At 60.8% G+C, this 15,019-nt stretch overlaps 9 protein-coding genes across 9 annotated transcripts; 5 read left to right on the top strand and 4 right to left on the bottom strand.

The window, feature by feature from the left end:
* The first annotated feature begins 88 nt into the window (after positions 1 to 88).
* FA10DRAFT_269059 (hypothetical protein) lies at positions 89 to 3,050 on the top strand. Its single transcript, XM_025522594.1, has 2 exons — positions 89 to 1,016; positions 1,089 to 3,050. Exons 1-2 carry the CDS (start codon positions 273 to 275, stop codon positions 2,895 to 2,897), a joined length of 2,553 nt encoding a protein of 850 aa, XP_025374963.1. The 5' UTR covers positions 89 to 272; the 3' UTR covers positions 2,898 to 3,050.
* FA10DRAFT_269060 (hypothetical protein) lies at positions 2,971 to 4,590 on the bottom strand. Its single transcript, XM_025522595.1, has 6 exons — positions 4,441 to 4,590; positions 4,313 to 4,364; positions 4,127 to 4,251; positions 4,029 to 4,067; positions 3,299 to 3,972; positions 2,971 to 3,243 (listed from the first exon to the last, which is right to left on the bottom strand). Exons 1-6 carry the CDS (start codon positions 4,561 to 4,563, stop codon positions 3,156 to 3,158), a joined length of 1,101 nt encoding a protein of 366 aa, XP_025374964.1. The 5' UTR covers positions 4,564 to 4,590; the 3' UTR covers positions 2,971 to 3,155.
* A 152-nt stretch (positions 4,591 to 4,742) lies between these two features.
* On the top strand, positions 4,743 to 6,759 carry FA10DRAFT_269061 (hypothetical protein). Its single transcript, XM_025522596.1, has 2 exons — positions 4,743 to 6,289; positions 6,354 to 6,759. Exons 1-2 carry the CDS (start codon positions 4,802 to 4,804, stop codon positions 6,657 to 6,659), a joined length of 1,794 nt encoding a protein of 597 aa, XP_025374965.1. The 5' UTR covers positions 4,743 to 4,801; the 3' UTR covers positions 6,660 to 6,759.
* Positions 6,740 to 8,412, bottom strand: FA10DRAFT_269062 (hypothetical protein). Its single transcript, XM_025522597.1, has 2 exons — positions 8,035 to 8,412; positions 6,740 to 7,968 (listed from the first exon to the last, which is right to left on the bottom strand). Exons 1-2 carry the CDS (start codon positions 8,287 to 8,289, stop codon positions 7,072 to 7,074), a joined length of 1,152 nt encoding a protein of 383 aa, XP_025374966.1. The 5' UTR covers positions 8,290 to 8,412; the 3' UTR covers positions 6,740 to 7,071.
* An 84-nt stretch (positions 8,413 to 8,496) lies between these two features.
* FA10DRAFT_303865 (hypothetical protein) lies at positions 8,497 to 9,720 on the top strand. The gene is made up of 3 exons (XM_025525290.1): positions 8,497 to 9,141; positions 9,203 to 9,413; positions 9,477 to 9,720. Exons 1-3 carry the CDS (start codon positions 8,629 to 8,631, stop codon positions 9,683 to 9,685), a joined length of 933 nt encoding a protein of 310 aa, XP_025374967.1. The 5' UTR covers positions 8,497 to 8,628; the 3' UTR covers positions 9,686 to 9,720.
* On the bottom strand, positions 9,677 to 10,569 carry FA10DRAFT_269064 (hypothetical protein; the record flags this gene model as incomplete). The annotated part of the gene is made up of 3 exons (XM_025522598.1): positions 9,677 to 9,828; positions 9,882 to 10,437; positions 10,499 to 10,569. Coding segments are annotated over 3 exons (673 nt in total), but the record flags the coding sequence as incomplete, so codon positions are not given.
* A 202-nt stretch (positions 10,570 to 10,771) lies between these two features.
* Positions 10,772 to 11,544, top strand: FA10DRAFT_303867 (mitochondrial fission 1 protein; the record flags this gene model as incomplete). Its single annotated transcript, XM_025525291.1, has 3 exons — positions 10,772 to 10,961; positions 11,053 to 11,154; positions 11,215 to 11,544. The coding sequence occupies 3 exons, from the start codon at positions 10,772 to 10,774 to the stop codon at positions 11,382 to 11,384; spliced, it is 462 nt and encodes a 153-aa protein (XP_025374969.1). The 3' UTR covers positions 11,385 to 11,544.
* FA10DRAFT_269066 (mRNA triphosphatase CET1) lies at positions 11,448 to 12,709 on the bottom strand. The gene is made up of 6 exons (XM_025522599.1): positions 12,515 to 12,709; positions 12,327 to 12,446; positions 12,000 to 12,261; positions 11,828 to 11,934; positions 11,604 to 11,761; positions 11,448 to 11,535 (listed from the first exon to the last, which is right to left on the bottom strand). The coding sequence occupies exons 1-6, from the start codon at positions 12,632 to 12,634 to the stop codon at positions 11,520 to 11,522; spliced, it is 783 nt and encodes a 260-aa protein (XP_025374970.1). The 5' UTR covers positions 12,635 to 12,709; the 3' UTR covers positions 11,448 to 11,519.
* A 94-nt stretch (positions 12,710 to 12,803) lies between these two features.
* On the top strand, positions 12,804 to 15,008 carry FA10DRAFT_269067 (pseudouridine synthase). Its single transcript, XM_025522600.1, has 3 exons — positions 12,804 to 14,282; positions 14,342 to 14,667; positions 14,731 to 15,008. The coding sequence occupies exons 1-3, from the start codon at positions 13,212 to 13,214 to the stop codon at positions 14,975 to 14,977; spliced, it is 1,644 nt and encodes a 547-aa protein (XP_025374971.1). The 5' UTR covers positions 12,804 to 13,211; the 3' UTR covers positions 14,978 to 15,008.
* Positions 15,009 to 15,019: the final 11 nt, after the last annotated feature.

The following is a 15,019-nucleotide window of genomic DNA, read 5'->3' on the forward strand; positions in this document are numbered from 1 at the left end:
TGTCCGGCTTTGCGAAGACACGTGGCCTTGTAAATGCAAGCTGAAAAAGCTGGGTGCGCACGGACTCACTTTGCGCATCTGCTTTGAACGAGACGAGGGGCACTCGCACGATCAGGAACGAGAGGAAGACACAAACATCTGCGGATGACGGCCATGCGATGAAACAGCCGCTAGGACAACGGCTACTTTCCTATCGCTGCTGTAGCGCCGTCTTCCCGCATACATCGTGGAACAGGTATTCAAGGGATTACGAAGTGGTACGGACTGGGGTGATGTCGTCGCCGTGGGAGGCGGGCCAGGCGGCTGACCAACGTCGGTCGCTGACCGGCTACAACATCAGAGACAGGGCACGCCGTGCGCTTGCTTCTGGCGCTGATGTGCTCTCCACAGCGATGGCTTCCAATCAGTCTCAGGATGAGAATGCGAGTCGTGCAGAGCCACGGCGACGGCTGCCACGGCTTTCTACGGCCACCAATGCTTCCTCGCTCGATGTAGGTTCCTCGTCATCGTCGTCACCCATCTCCGCCTCTTCAAGGATGTCGGTCTCGAGCGCAAATCTAGCGAGGGCGATCAAGAACCGATCCACCTCGCTCTCTTCGCTGTCTGAGTATTTGGGATCGACGAACCTTTCGAGCGAGACGAGCGGCAGCAGCACGGCCAGCAGTGTACGGAGCTCGGATAGCAATAGCACTCGAGGTGCGCAGGAGAAAGGCCCAGGTGGGGAAAGGACGTACAAGCGAAGAATAGTGCCGCAGAGGAGATCGACAGCGACGCTCCTGCATGACATTCGAGCCAAAACACGGTCGTATACGACTGCCCACCTCGGTCCTGCTGGCAGGATGCACGAGCACAACCTCTACCCACTACCCCCTCCCGGTCATGTTAGACCGGTCCTTCTGCCGACGTACGCAGTGAAGGAAAAGGAAGCCATTAGCATCCGTATCGACGGCTTTGTCGAGGTGTGGCCCACCTCGACGGGCACGACGCAGCGCGTCTTCAATCAGATGGTTCGGCAGGTGAGTTGTTACACAGCTGTCTCTTCTCTCATTTAGGATCTCTGACTCAGTCTCACATTATTCACTCTTCAGCTTGCTGGTCTTCCGAAGCTGCCTCGTCAACAGCCGACACCTCCGAGGCTGGGCAATCTCCCGCCATGGACACCTGCGACTCCTTCGTCCCAGAGCGCCCCTGTCTCGCCCTTGAATGCCAACACCGACGACGCCACCTTCTTTCCAGATGTGCCCAGTGGCATCGAGGGGGGAAAGGCGTGGGAGGACGAGGAAGGGACGGCAGAGACGCTGACGAGGCGAGCATTGGAGGTGGCAAATGTGGACAAGACGGTAGACAAGGTATTGCAGGGCGTGGGTGCGCTGCCTGTCGACGATGATCGATTGCCGGAGAGTTGGAGGCATCATCACAAGGCACAGCAAGAAGCCGAAGCGGCGGCAGAAAACCCGAAACAACAACAGCAGCAGCAGATGAGACAAAGACTGCAAAAGCAAGAGGAACAGGAGCAAGTCGGCCTCCTCGGCGGATCTCAATTCTGGGCTGGCAGGTCGCTCGAGGAGATCAAGGGGCTGTGGGAGGTGCTGGAGCATCGGCTCAAGTCCTTCTGGACCTATCGGCAACCGTGGACGGAGGTCTTGATCGAAGTGGTGCCCGTCTTTGACGATGCTTCCGACAAGGAGGCCCCGCAGTGGACTATCGACGACCACCGGCACGAGCCGAGGGAGGGCGACGAAGCAGTGGAGCCGCTGATGGCGGCCACGAGGCTGCACAGTGACGCCCACGGCCTCTTTTCGTCGTACATCACCATCCCATTCGACAAGCTGGACCACTACATGGCTGCGTGCCAGTTCGACACGAATCGATCGGCGAGCAGCCTCGTCGGCTTCAAGGTGCGTGGGACCCTCTCGAGTGGGAGCGGCGCCGAAGAGGAGAGCAAGGTCAAGTCGCCCTGGCAGACGATCACGCTGGGCCGGGACGAGCCGACGTCGGTGCGCGTCATCTGCGACATTGACGACACCTCCAAGCACACCGAGGTCCTTGCTGGCTCGCGCGCGGTGATGCGAAACGTTTTTGCGAGGCCGTTTGACGAGGTGGCCATCCCCGGCGTCTCGACGTGGTTCGAGCAGATGTCGTCGTCGTGGAAGGAAGCGCATGCCGCCATGGAGCGCGAGGGTGCCACAGGCGGGGTGGATGGGTGGCATTTCATCACCAATGCGCCCGCCGAGATGCATGGCATCATCAAGGCCTACCTCAGCGTGTCGTCGCTCCCGCCTGGCCACCTGGCGCTGAAGCACTACCCGTCCAAGTCGGGCTCACTGCCGCTGCTCCAGGCCTACCTCCAGCCGGCGGGCACGCGCAAGCGCCAGAACCTCGAGCGCGTCCTCGACGACTTCCCACAGTCGGCCTTTGTCCTCGTGGGCGACAGCGGCGAGATGGACCTCGAGGTGTATGCGCAGCTGGCCGGACAGCGGCCCGCTCAGATCCGTGGCATTTGGATTAGAGACGTGGGCAACCTTGCGCCTGTTGTACAGCAACCCCAGCAGCAGGGGCCGCAACAGCAGGGGCAAGCGACGGCGATGCAGACTGGCAGCGCCGGGCTAGCGAGGCCGCCAAGGGCCGCCCTGGCGCCGTCATCGACGGCTTCGGCCTCTTCGTATCCGCCCCAGGCCCCACCTGCTCGACAGCAGCCGCAGCCGCATCAACAGCAGCAGCGCGAACCGAGCCAGGCAGCATACAACGAAGCGATTGCTCGGCTCGCAAGATCAGGAATCAGCCTGCCGCGCAGCACGACGCTGCGCATCTGGAAGACGGGCGAGGACGAGGCGGCGAGGGAGGCGTTGACGCTTGTGCGCGAGCTCCGGCGGGGCGTGCGGCCCGTCGATCGATAGACTACCTTACACATGCACGGCCAAAGAAAGGGCCGATGAACCATTTGGTGACAGCACGCTTCATCTCGTCAACTTATTGCTCTTTGTTCAATTTGCACTCCATTAGCAACCATAAGGCTAGAGAATGAAGTGACGGACCTGGCTAAATGCCGATGCCATTCTTGCGAAAGGGCAGTAATGAGCAAGTGCGCATATACAGAGGGTGCTGGACAGATGCACAGGAAGAAGCTTTGGTGGATTCCTTTTAGTTTTCAGTTTTCAGTCGAGGTCCATGGCTGTCTTCTTTGTCTTTTTGACAGGCCGCTTCCGCTTCTTGGCGGCTGCCGCTGCTGCAGACGAGGTGCCGCTGTAAAGGAGAGTGAGCCGCACTGCTTGCGACGAGAAGAAGGAGCGCGACTCACTGCTGGTCCGACTTGGGCGCGCCTTCGCTGAGCCTCATGGCCAAGGGCAGCCCGCCGATGCGCTTCGCCAGTGGGTTCTCTGCCTTTGCCTTTGCACCGCCCTTGGACGAGGATGCAGCAGCAGCAGCCTTGGCCTGTCTCTTTTGCAGCGCTTGCAGCTCCTGCGCCGTCATGAGGCGCGACTGCAAGCTCGGCGCCGTGCCCGCGGGCGCCTTTCTGGGCCCGCTCTTGCCGACGGCCGTCCCGACTCGCGCACCCTGCTGAGCGGCCGCGAGGCGCCTTGCATTGGATGACGGGGCGCCATGGCCGTTTCGGCTGCCGTTGCCGGCAAAGAGCTCCTTGCCAAAGAGCTCCTTGCCCGTGTTGAGCGAGGGCTGCTGCTGCTGCTGCTGGGCGCGCGGGCCCCTTGGCGGCTGCTGTGCAAAGAGGTCTGGTTTCCGCTGGGCAGCCGGCGCTGGGACAGCAGCAGCAGCGGTAGTAGCAGCAGCTGGATTGGTCCTGGGCCGATCAAAGTCGATGGCGCCCTCTGCCCGCGGACGCAGGGAAACGGAGAGGAGACGTCCGTCGGCGAGGGCCTTGTCGAGCTTGTGGATTGCCTCGTCGGCGGCAGCACGCTTCGTAAAGGCCACCTCGTATGCGACCGAGGGGTGATTCTCGGAAGGAGCTGGTCGCGGCTGTGCAGCAGGCTGGTCTTAGCTCTTGTGCGCGTGGCTGCAGGATGGAGACTTACGACAATATCTTCGATCTCGCCAAATGCACGGAATGTTTCCTGTACATCCTACAATCAATACGATTGGAGAGACCAGATGAGGATTTCCAGAGACTCACAGCAATGTCGTCTGCAGATGTGCCCTTGAGCAGGTTGGAGACGACGACCCAGGTGGGCCCGCTCCTGCCGAGGATGCTGATCTGATTGGGCGGCCACTGCTTGGCCGCGTCCTGGCGTGCTCTCGCTGTAGGTAGGCGCTGTGTGAGGCGCACGGCCTTGCAAGTGATAGGGCCAGGATTACTCACCTTCATCTCCCTTCCAGGCGTCGCGTGAGGCCATGCCCGACGACTCGGGCCGCTATTGCGACGAAGACGAACAAAGGGAAAAGGGTGAATAAGGATGCTCCGCTATGCACGCCCACTCGCACACTCACGGCATACGGCGCCGCCCGTGCGCCCGATGCGATACGGGGCTGCTGCCTCCTCCCGCCGCGTCCGCCGCCGCCGCCGCCGCCGCCAATTGCTGCTCCTGATCCGCTGCTGCCTCGCGATGCCATTGGTGCGTGTGCTGGGCAAGAAGTGGCTGAATCTCGCGACGATGGAAAAGAGCGCGCGCGCGCCCGCTAACCTGCTGCAGTCTTTTGAAAATCGACTTCGCGTGACGGGAAAAAAGAGAGCTCTAATTCAGGGAATAGGCAGGGAAAGCTCCACACTACCCTGGCTGGTCGCCGACGACGAGTGACAAGAGAACGCGATGATGGCGGGAGCAAGAACGGGAGCGAGGACACCTTGAAGATGGCGACGGCTCTCGAAGGCTTTTCATCGCTGGCCGAAGAGCTTGCGCAGGCGACTTCGGATCTCATCGAGCTGGGCGGCAACCGGGGCCAGAACGGCGCAGCCGCTGCTTCCTCTTCTTCTGCAGGAGTAGCAGAAAGCGCCAAGCGGCGGGATCTGCGACCGGACAGGCTCGACCTCGGCCACGCCATTGCAGTTTCTCCATCTGCGCGCTTGACGCCCGTCTTTGACGACGATGGCGATACAGCAAAGAAGGCCGAGGGAAAGAAGAGCAGCAGACTGGCCTCCTCGAGCCAAATCGTCTTGGAGCAGGAGCTGGGCGGCGACGACGATGGGGACGACGCGCTGCCCTCGGCTGGTCTTAGCCAAGTGATTGCCTCTGTCAAGTCTTCAGCTCAACACCACCATGAGCACCGTTCCCACATTCAGGTCAGCACGCTGCCCGCCAGTGCAGACTTTGATCGGCGGTACTCGCCGTTCCTCGAGAGCCACAAGGCCATGATGAAGCGTAGAGTGATAGATGGCGATTCGACAGCAACAAATGCACACAATACGGAGTCAACAGCGAGCCTGAGCAGCAGCGACAATATCAGTGCACGCCTCGCCGAGGATGCTGGCAGTGGCAGCAGGGAATCGGCCAGCTACGACTTGAGTGCCCATGGCCTCAAGCGCGGCGACGCAGGGCCGCCCAGCTTCTTCCTCGAATCCTTTCCAGACTCGAACCAGGACCTGCGCCTTTCATCTGCGCAGCGGGAAGAAGAGACGGAGGAGGCATCCGAGACAGAAAATGCTTCATTGCCAGCGGCGGACGCCTCTCCTCCGACCGCATCTGCCAAGGCCTTGCCGCGCCCAAAGGCCCTGTTTGCGCTCGCGAGTCGTCCCTCGGAACGCAGCATTGTCTCAGCACAGCAGTCCGACGACCCAGCGGTAACAGTGAAGCTGTATGGCAATCGTCGGCGGCAGCGCGAGGCGGAAGGGCTCCCGGCAGACTCGCTTCCCGTCGAAGCCAAAGCGGCAGCACCAGCCCTGACGCGCGCCGCCGCCCTCTTCTCCACGCCGCTGGTACCCTCGCTGGAGGAGGAGACCATCTCCGGTCGCAATCTCAGCGGCACGACGGCTTCGAGCCAGGTGGACCTGGCCACGAGTGCGCTGCTCTCCTCGTCGCTGGACAGCGACGGCGAACACGAACAGGAAGGGGAAGGAGAAAGCATCGCGGAGAGGGCCTCCCTTTCGAGTCTCCCGGCCACCTCACTGAAGACATCCTCAAGCCAGGGAGGCGCCTCGTCAGGCTCGCCCAGTGGTACCCGCCGAAGAAGTCGGTCCCGGTCGAGCTTCTCGGCCTCGTCCCAGCTCGCAATCGACGAGGAGGCCTCGCCGTCTGCCCCACTTCGGCCGTTTGCGAGGGACGTCAAGCTGGGCGGCTTCAGCGTCGTCGGCGACAGGGCCCGCGGCTACGTCTGCTACGAGGTCAGAATCATCACGACCACAGTGCGTATTCCCCCTCCTCTTCCTTCTCTGTCCATGTCCCTGTCCAGCTGACTGATTTAACCAGGGCACGACAATGAGCATCCTCCGGCGCTTCTCGGACTTTGTCCGGCTGCGCCAAGCCCTCATGGCAGAGTGCACCGGCAGCGAACGAGACCGGAGCGGCAGCAGCAGCCGCGCTTCTCCTTCCTCTTCGAAATCAAAGAGGGTGCCCCCCGCGCTGCCGCCGAAGCGGACAGGCCTGCTGCACAAGTACGCCAGCGACCACCTCGAGAAGCGCCGGCGCGCGCTGCAGCAGTGGCTCATCGTCGTCATGCTCGACAGCAGGTGGGGCGCCTCGCGCGCCCTCCGCCAGTGGGTCGTCTCGGATTGAACGACGTTTCCCCGCGCGCGCTGCTTTCCTACTGTCTGTACTTTTACATGCTCTTGCTGGGCCCCTTTTTTTCTCCTTTTGCTCAAGGATGATGGATGGACATTTTTGTGCATTTGTTTCGAGACTGAGACTCGTGGAGCTCTGTAGATTAAGCGAGACACAGAGAGAGAAAGAGAGAGTGGGGAGAGTGAGTGTTCGTAGTGAGCGTATTTGCGTATCATGAGACAGTGAGACGGATGGTAGGTGTGTATGCGCAGAGAGAGAAAAGAAAAGAGTCGAGGCAAAGAGAGAAAGAGAGAGACAGAAGGAGAAAGGAAGAAGAGATGGGTGTGGGAGATGAGTGTGGGTATCCTTGTGAGAGACATGGAGGCATTGTCGTCGTCGTCGTCGTCGTCGTCGGCGGCGGCAGCATCTAGATGAGGCTGAGCTCGAGTGTCCAGACTCTTCTCGCCCATACGCGCACGCGCCTGCCCTTGCCGCTGGTGAGCAGGTCGACCTCTGCCTGGGTCATGCCGCCTCCCGAGGCGGTGGCCATGGCCTCTGCATCTGCCGCCGCCGTCGGTGGTGCGGCCTCGGCTGCGCCTGCGCCTGCGCTCGCATCGAGGGGAAGCACGACATCGACGCCGTCCCACCAGCACTTGCGCGCGGGCTTCCGCCAAAAGAGGAGGAGCTTCTGCGCCGTGCTCAGCTGCTGCTGGTCCACCTGCAGCTCGGGCTCGTGATCGTCGGACGAGACAGACGAGGAGCCCGTGGCGGCCGAGGACCGTGCGGCGTCGTCGGGCGAGAGGGCGATGCCCGTCTTGAGGAGGACGAGGGCGATGCTGGTGATGCAGCACCGGCTCGGCTCGACGGCACGGAAGCCCCAGGTGTCGTCGCGGTCAAAGCCGCTCATGCAGAGCATGTCGATGAGATGCTGCTCGGCCATGTTGTTCTCCTTGTTGACGTTGCGCTGCAGGGCGGTGAAGATCTGCTTGCGCTCGAGGAGCGCCTGGCCGCACGCCTGCTTGAGCCGCAGGAGCGCCGGTGTGGCGCCACCCTTTTCGTCGGTCGTCTCTGCTTTTTTAGGCGGGATGCTAAAGTACTCGAGCTCCTCGCGCAGCACAATGATGGCCTGCTTGGAGAGGAGGAGCGAGGGGCCGGAGGGCCCCCCGAAGCCGCCCCCGTCGTTGTACTCGTTGCCGACCAGCTGCTGGTTGGCGGGCGCGGCCGCGGCGAGCGCACGCCGCGATGGCTGGCCCGACACGCCGTAGAAGTCGTCCTGGGCCTGCTTGAAAAAGTCGAGCACGTAGGAGAGGCACGATGGGTCGAACTGGGATCGGTCACACAGTCAGCTCATGTTGTTCTCTGACTGGGATATACGACGCTGCCAACTCACATCGACCATGTAGACCTCCTCCTCTTCTTCATCCTCCTCGTCGCCCTCTGCCCCGAGCCCATCCTCGCCCTCGCCGCCGAGATGGCCGTTCTTTCCGAGCGCAGGCTGCCGGCTGAGGACGAGGCCGTTGGGAAAGAGACAGAGGAGCACGCTCTCGGGCAGATTCATGAGCACCTCGCGCTCAATCGTGAAGCGCCGGCCGCGCAGGTCCAGACGCAGCCGCGTCAGCAGCGACGAGTTGTCGCCTTCGTCCATTGCTGTCCCGGTTCTCGCTCCTGGTGTCAGTGTCAATTTATAGCGAGCGATGGGTAGGTGTTCGTCGCCGTTGTCGAGCGAGCGAGCGGCCAGGGCGGAAAGGCCTTTTTAGAAAAAGTAAATCGCGCGCGTGCAAAGGACCAGCAGCCCCGCTAGCCTGGCTTTCTTTTGACTATCCCTCGATCTTGTACTGTGCCCACGACTACACACAGGGAGACAGGACAAACACCCAGGACCGGAGAAAATCTAAGACGGCCGAAAAAAAAAACATACGCACACAGAGAGAGAGTGTGTGTGCAACCAAAAAAAGAAAAGTGAAGGCACGAAGAAGAACACAACATGAGCGAAGAAAAGGAACTGGCCAAGGGGCTCGAGGAGCAGTGCAGCGTCGCGCCGCAGCAGTCCAGCTCGGAGTCGAGCGCAGCAGTGCCCGCTGAGGGCAGCAGTCAGAAGCAAAATGGGCGGCGCAAAGAGGGCGGCGGCGGCGGCGGTGGCAAGGGAGCGGGCGACGAAGGGAAAAAGGACAAGAAGCCGCATGCGCGAGATCCCCGGAGCCAGAGCCCAGAGGTGCAGCTGAGCCGCGCGCTGGCCTACATCTGCCGCCACGGGGCCGAAAAGGAGGGGCTGACGGTGCGGCCCGATGGCTACCTGCCGCTCGAGGCCGTGCTAGCCAGGCCGAGGGTCAGGAACATCAAGATGCGGCCCGAGGAAAAGAACAAAAAGAGCCCGCCGGGCCAAGAGGACGTGCTGGCCGTCGTCGAGTCCAACGACAAGAAGCGCTTCGAGGTCACGCAGGAGCAGGAGGGTGCGACCTGGCTGATCAGAGCAGTGCAGGGCCATTCGATCAAGGAGGTGAGTCTAGATTCACGGCTCATCATGCGACTAAGTCTGATTGAAATCGGCCTTTTCCCAGGTCACGACACTGGACCATGTCGACTTGACTCTCGACAACTTGGATCTCTTGACTGCCACTCCCGGCGACAAGGGAGCAGCCATCGAGGTCCTGCACGGCACCACGCGCGATGCCTGGGCGCAGATCCAGTCGTCGGGCGGCCTCAAGAAGATGAAGCGCAACCACATCCACCTCGCAAAGGGCCGGCCAGGCTCCGACGGCGTCATCAGCGGTGAGTAGTGGACTCGTCACCCCATTCTATCTAGCTGACTGGAAGAGAGACCGCCTCGCTCAGGGATGCGGGCCTCGTCACCCATCATCATCCACATCGACGTCGTCGGCGCCCTCAAGGCCGGGTATGCCTTTTCGATTGCCAGCAACGGCGCAGTCCTCTCGCCCGGCAAGGGACCCGACGGTCTCCTGCCGCTCGACTTCTTCTCAAAAGTCGAAGAGACAAAGACGGGCAATGTGATATGGCAGGGGCAGGGCCAGGGGCAGGGCTGAAATGTATGAATATTCACGTCACGATTCGCCCGTGGAAGATGTCTGTGATTGTCAGAGGTATCGTGTGGGAAAAGAAGTGCATCCTGTGATGCGCAGTCTAGCCGAGTGTGATGCTGGATACACCGCCCGTTCCGCCGGGCTCACTGAGAGGAGCGTCAGTGGCTCAAAATGAAGGCAGTGACTAGACGCAACTCACCGCACGCGCCTAGTGGGCCTAAAGGTGTTCGTCGTCTCGTCGGCACTGAACGCAGGGGCGGCTGCCGGAGCCGGCTGGCTCGGAGCTGGGTCTTGAGGAAAGGTAGTGGGAGCAGGAGCAGGGGCAGGGGCAGGGACGAGGCCTCTTCGCCGGGCACTCTCCTTTGCCGCCTCGTCGGTGTTGTCGTCGCCGCCGCCAAAGATGGCGCCGATCTGGGCGGAGCCGCCGCCGACGGGCTCGCGCACGCGACGCGTGGGCCGGAAGACGTCTCCGTCGGGCGTCAGCACCTGCTGCTGCTGTGTCGGTGCTGGCTCCACGGCAGGAGCAGGGGCAGCGACCGGAGCAGGGGCAGCAGCTGCGGCTGCCACGGGAGCTGCAGCAGGCGCAGGAGCAGCACCGACCGAAGCGGGATCCTTGTCAAAGCGGCCCACGGTCGCGTACTTGGGCACTCTGCTCAGCTCGGTAAAGTTGGGTCCCACATCGATGCCGTGCGTCTTGAGAAAGTCGACGAGGCCGGCCTTTGTGAAGACGACGTGGGCTCCCTGCGGCATACACCCTGCCCGACGCCGCTTGTCAGCTCAGCATGTCATGGAAAAGCTTGCGCGAGGCACACTCACCGAGGTGGTAGGCCCAGTCCTTTGGGTTGCTCTGTGGCGAAAAGTTGGCGTCGGGTGTGAAGCTCGCCATGATCGTCGTCCTGTTGGTTAGTGTTGTAACGAGCCAACCAACACTAAAGTAGCCTAGCTACCCCCTCGCCAAGTTGGCGCGCGTAGTCTAATCAGACCACGTGTGGAGCGAAAGGGCGCTCAGTCCCACGAACCCCATTTGCAGGTCGGTCTCCACGCCTTTCGACTTCGACTTCGACTGCTTGCACCTCGACTTATAAGACAATGTCGCTGCCGTACGCCATCGACGCCGAGCAGCCCCTCACAGCGTCGGAGCTCGACGTGCTGCGTGGGCAGTACGAGCGCGAGCTGAACCAGGGCCACGCGAGCACCCAGACCAAGTTCAACTATGCCTGGGGCCTCGTCAAGAGCAAGCGGCGCGAGGACATGGCGCTGGGCGTCGATCTCCTCACTGGTGTGTGTCCTTGCTCTTTCCCTTTGGCTTGGCAGTGAGAGAGAGCAGAAGAGTGTGTGTTCTGACGCTTGCTGTATGCGCATGATTGCAGAAATCTACCGGAGCGATCCGCCGAGGAGGCGCGAGTGCCTGTACTACCTCTCGCTGGGCCACTACAAGATGGGCAACTTCGAAGAGGCCAAGCGCTTCAATGGTGAGCCGGCCTGCTTTTCTTCACTTCTCTTCCAAGGCAGCTTACACAAAAAGCGACCAGCTCTGCTGATGGAACGGGAGCCGCACAACCAGCAGGCGCAGAGCCTCAATGCGCTCATCGAAAAGGGTGTGGCGCGGGAGGGCTACATCGGCATGGCCCTCATGGGTGGCGCAGCCGCCGTTGGAGGCGTCCTCATTGCTGGACTTTTGAGAAGGGGAGGCAGGCGGTAGACGAGGTCATCCCTGCCGCGCTCGCTTGCGCGTACACTGCATCGTCCCCGAGAGAGAGAAGAGAGAAGAGAAAAACATGTAGTATTACAGTAGTGGGTTGTGGCGCACAAGCAACGCGGCATAGCTGGGCCCTCTCTAATGCACCGAATTGCTGTTTGAGTGGACTCTGGTCAGCGAGGAAAGGCTAGGCTAGGCTGGAGGGCTGTTGCAGAGACGCACCGGATGAGGATGCGGACGTTGTTGAGCATGATGAGGATCTGGTCATAGTACGGCGTCCACTCGTTCTTGGCCGCCGCTGGACCAGACTCGAGGGCGTCTCGGAGCAGCTGCGTGGCGTCTCTGAACTCGAGCTCGAGCTCGTTGGATGGTTGCTTGGGCTGGCATGCCCAATTCAGTCAAGTCAGCTGTGAGAGTCGGGCCTCAGCCAAGCTCAAAACACTCACGTTGTCAGGCATGTGGACCTGCGTCAGATCGATGCAGAGACGCTGGTGCGTGTAATGCAGCCGGTTCTTCTCCCTGTGTCGATCTGGCTCTCCAACGGGCAGCTCGCCTTTTTCGGCAGTGATGTGAGCATTACGCTTTTCAAAACGGCCTGAAAACAATGGACCGACTCACTCATAGGCTGTTCGACATTGATGCTAATCCGATAGTCGAGGTCATGATTCGGACAGATGACATTGAGATCGGCGATGCGTCGCTTGATGACGATGCCACCTTCCTTGACCTGCATGGTGCCCGCATCCCTCGTCACACGCACGCTCGCGCCGCCCTCCTGCCTGTAGAAGTAGTCGATTTCGTTTTGGCGCTCGTACTTGATCCCCCGCTTCCGGTCCTCGACGGCCCGGTTGAGAAAGTTGTTGATGGATCGGTGCTGGCTCTGCTCGTCGCCACCATTTTCAGTACATTCTGCCACCATCGATCACGGACAAGGAGCGAACCCACCTCTGACATTGTGCTCTCGAACCTCCAGCCAGGCTGCATCTGCACAATCGTCTCGCTCATCACGGGCAGCTGCACCCTCGAGCCATCGCGCTCAACAATGCGCCCGACTTTTGCCTCGATCTACACGCCTCTCGCTCGTCAGCTAACGTGGTCCCGACAGCGTCGCGACGGGAGTGGCATCTACCTACCTCGAGGTTCTCGCGATCGCGACCGAGCTCAGCAATCCATTCGCCAACCTTGACAGAGATCTCGTCGAGCGGATCCCAGCCCACGATGGACCGGTCTAGCGGCGGCTGTGGCCACGACATGCTCTCCAGACAGATCAGAAGGACCCAGTCTCTTCCCTGTGTCGGGCTCAGGAAAGGAAGGAAGGCAGGAGCGAGATGATCGGGCGCGCGCACAGACGCAAATTTAGCCTTTCGCGGCGTGCCAACTTTTGTCACGATTTTTCAGTCACGAGAGCCGCTCCCTCCAACACATCTCTTGCGCCCTTTCTAAGAAAGAAAAAGTGACGCCCACTCTTTCTCAATGAGGAGAAAGCAGTTGCCGGATAGTTCCACAGCTGCTTGCTAGCTCTCCTCCATAGCCCTAGGTGAGGGAGCAATGACCATATCACGTGACGAAAGCTAGAGGAGGGTTTTGGGAGACATTTTTTTGGTTGCAATCTTCGCGACTTCCAAGGCTTGCATTTCCTCACCTAGTAGGCCCAAGCTCAAGCTCAGCTCCCTAGCGAACAAGACGACCACGTTTGTCCGCTTTGTGTTCGCCTCCAGGAGGCCCCATACGCTTGCTAGACGGCTAGTCGCACGTTCGTCGTTTGAGTCGAGTCGACGGGCGAACATCTCACTGTGGGCCAGGATCCGAGTCATCTGCAAGGGAGGCGCAATGGCGGACTCGAACGTGCTTGGGAAGCGGCAGGAGAAGGAAGGCGAGGAGAAAGTCGCGGCGCCTGCTGCCGATACAACGGCGGTAAAAGAAGAGGGAGGGCAGGCCAAAAAGGCCAGAATCGAAGAGACGAGCAGCCCAGAGAAGAACAAGGGTGGCCGCCCCAATTCGCACAAGGGCGGGAACAAGTCCGGCGGTGGCGGCCGAGACAGACGGGACAGGCGAGGCGGCGGTGATGGTCAGAGGGAAGACGCGGCCGAGGATGGCGAGGACGGTGGCAGATTACCGAAACGCAAGGTGTCTGTCTACTTTGGCTACTGTGGTATTGGCTACTCTGGCTTGCAGATCAACCCGGGCGTCAAGACAATCGAGGGCGACATCTTCGAGGCCTTCTGCAAGGCCGGTGCTGTCAGCAAGGACAATGCCGTGAACCCCAACAAAGTCGGGCTGCAGCGAGCAGCACGGACAGACCGAGGCGTGCATGCTGCGGGCAACCTCCTCACGCTCAAGCTCATCCTCGAGCCTACTGGCGTGGAGGCCGGTGGTCTCGTCAGCCGCGTCAACGATCTCCTGCCGCCGTTTATCCGCATCTGGGGCCTGACGAGGGTGCAGAACAGCTTCAATGCCCGGACTAGCTGCGACTCGCGCCAGTACGAGTACCTGCTGCCGACGTACGTCTTCCTCCCACCCAAGCCGGGCAGCGCCATGTGGCAGACGATGAGCAAGTCGGCGTCGTCCTCGGCCCAGTCCGACGAGCAGAATGCGCTGCTGAGCTCGCTGCTCGACCACCCCTTTTGGCAGCAGCAAGGGTCTGACAAGACGTTTGCCGAGGACACGGCGGCGAAAAAGGCGTGGCGAATGCCTCAAGAGCAGCTCGAGCGCGTGCGAAAGATCTTTGCCCACTACCTCGGCTCGCACAACTTCCACAATTTCACCGTTGGCAAGCCGTTCCGGGATCGGAGCGCACAGCGACACATGCTCAAGCTCACCATCTCGGATCCAAAGATTATCAACGAGACCGAATGGGTCTCGATCAAGTTCCACGGGCAGTCCTTCATGCTTCATCAGATTGTGAGATGATGTGCTCCGTAGTCTTTACTCTTTCCTTCTTGCTGACTCGCGGACGACAGCGCAAGATGATCGGTCTGCTCATCCTCATCGGCCGCACAGCCGCTCCTGACACGCTCGTTCCCGAGACATACGGCCCCGCACGGATCCACGTGCCCAAGGCGCCTGGCCTGGGCCTGCTGCTCGAACAGCCCATCTTTGAGATGTACAACAAGCGGCTATTGGACAATTTAAAGCGGCAAAATGACCAGTCATCGGAGGCTGGCCCCGGCGATGGGCTGGTCAAGAAGGACGATGTCGTGTTCGCCCGCTTTGCCGACGAGATGGAAAAGTTCAAGGAGCAGTGGATCTACCAGCGAATCTACAAGGAGGAGGAGGAGAAGCATGAGTGGGTAGTGTGTCCAGCGCGAGAATCTTCGGCGTGCTGATGATCAGGATTATTGTCCAACAGATACAGCAAGTTCCTGCAGTACCTCGACGTCTTCGTCGGGCCGGACTTTGAATACCTCAACCCAAGGGGCATCATTACGCAGTCGTCCATCATCAAAGTGGGCGAGCAGCACCGGATGCATGACGAGGCTGCTAAGAAGAAGCAGGACAAGGAGAAGAAAGAGGAAGAGGCAGCAGCGGCGCAAGAGGAGAGCGATGACGACGACGAGGCCCTGCTCAAGGGCAATCAGGCCGAGCTCGAGGGCTGATGCCCAGGAATACATATACATACTCATGGACAATAGGGACAG

This window comes from Acaromyces ingoldii (genome assembly GCF_003144295.1).
Source record: "Acaromyces ingoldii strain MCA 4198 unplaced genomic scaffold FA10scaffold_6, whole genome shotgun sequence".
In the NCBI taxonomy this organism is placed as follows: Eukaryota; Fungi; Basidiomycota; class Exobasidiomycetes; order Exobasidiales; family Cryptobasidiaceae; genus Acaromyces; species Acaromyces ingoldii.

Coding starts and splice junctions, on each gene's coding strand:
- FA10DRAFT_269060 (XM_025522595.1), bottom strand. CDS start 4,563: ATGGCATCGCGAGGCAGCAGCGGATCAGGAGCAGCAATTGGCGGCGGC. Junction 4,252..4,312: donor CGCCTGGAAGGGAGATGAAG/GTGAGTAATCCT, acceptor GCCTACCTACAG/CGAGAGCACGCCAGGACGCG. Junction 4,068..4,126: donor CATCTGCAGACGACATTGCT/GTGAGTCTCTGG, acceptor TAGGATGTACAG/GAAACATTCCGTGCATTTGG.
- FA10DRAFT_269062 (XM_025522597.1), bottom strand. CDS start 8,289: ATGGACGAAGGCGACAACTCGTCGCTGCTGACGCGGCTGCGTCTGGAC. Junction 7,969..8,034: donor AGGAGGTCTACATGGTCGAT/GTGAGTTGGCAG, acceptor GACCGATCCCAG/TTCGACCCATCGTGCCTCTC.
- FA10DRAFT_269061 (XM_025522596.1), top strand. CDS start 4,802: ATGGCGACGGCTCTCGAAGGCTTTTCATCGCTGGCCGAAGAGCTTGCG. Junction 6,290..6,353: donor TCAGAATCATCACGACCACA/GTGCGTATTCCC, acceptor TGATTTAACCAG/GGCACGACAATGAGCATCCT.
- FA10DRAFT_303865 (XM_025525290.1), top strand. CDS start 8,629: ATGAGCGAAGAAAAGGAACTGGCCAAGGGGCTCGAGGAGCAGTGCAGC. Junction 9,142..9,202: donor AGGGCCATTCGATCAAGGAG/GTGAGTCTAGAT, acceptor GCCTTTTCCCAG/GTCACGACACTGGACCATGT. Junction 9,414..9,476: donor CTCCGACGGCGTCATCAGCG/GTGAGTAGTGGA, acceptor CGCCTCGCTCAG/GGATGCGGGCCTCGTCACCC.
- FA10DRAFT_269067 (XM_025522600.1), top strand. CDS start 13,212: ATGGCGGACTCGAACGTGCTTGGGAAGCGGCAGGAGAAGGAAGGCGAG. Junction 14,283..14,341: donor CCTTCATGCTTCATCAGATT/GTGAGATGATGT, acceptor CGCGGACGACAG/CGCAAGATGATCGGTCTGCT. Junction 14,668..14,730: donor GAGGAGGAGGAGAAGCATGA/GTGGGTAGTGTG, acceptor ATTGTCCAACAG/ATACAGCAAGTTCCTGCAGT.
- FA10DRAFT_269059 (XM_025522594.1), top strand. CDS start 273: ATGTCGTCGCCGTGGGAGGCGGGCCAGGCGGCTGACCAACGTCGGTCG. Junction 1,017..1,088: donor TCAATCAGATGGTTCGGCAG/GTGAGTTGTTAC, acceptor TTCACTCTTCAG/CTTGCTGGTCTTCCGAAGCT.
- FA10DRAFT_269066 (XM_025522599.1), bottom strand. CDS start 12,634: ATGTCGTGGCCACAGCCGCCGCTAGACCGGTCCATCGTGGGCTGGGAT. Junction 11,935..11,999: donor CAATGTCGAACAGCCTATGA/GTGAGTCGGTCC, acceptor CTGCCGAAAAAG/GCGAGCTGCCCGTTGGAGAG. Junction 11,762..11,827: donor AGGTCCACATGCCTGACAAC/GTGAGTGTTTTG, acceptor TGGGCATGCCAG/CCCAAGCAACCATCCAACGA.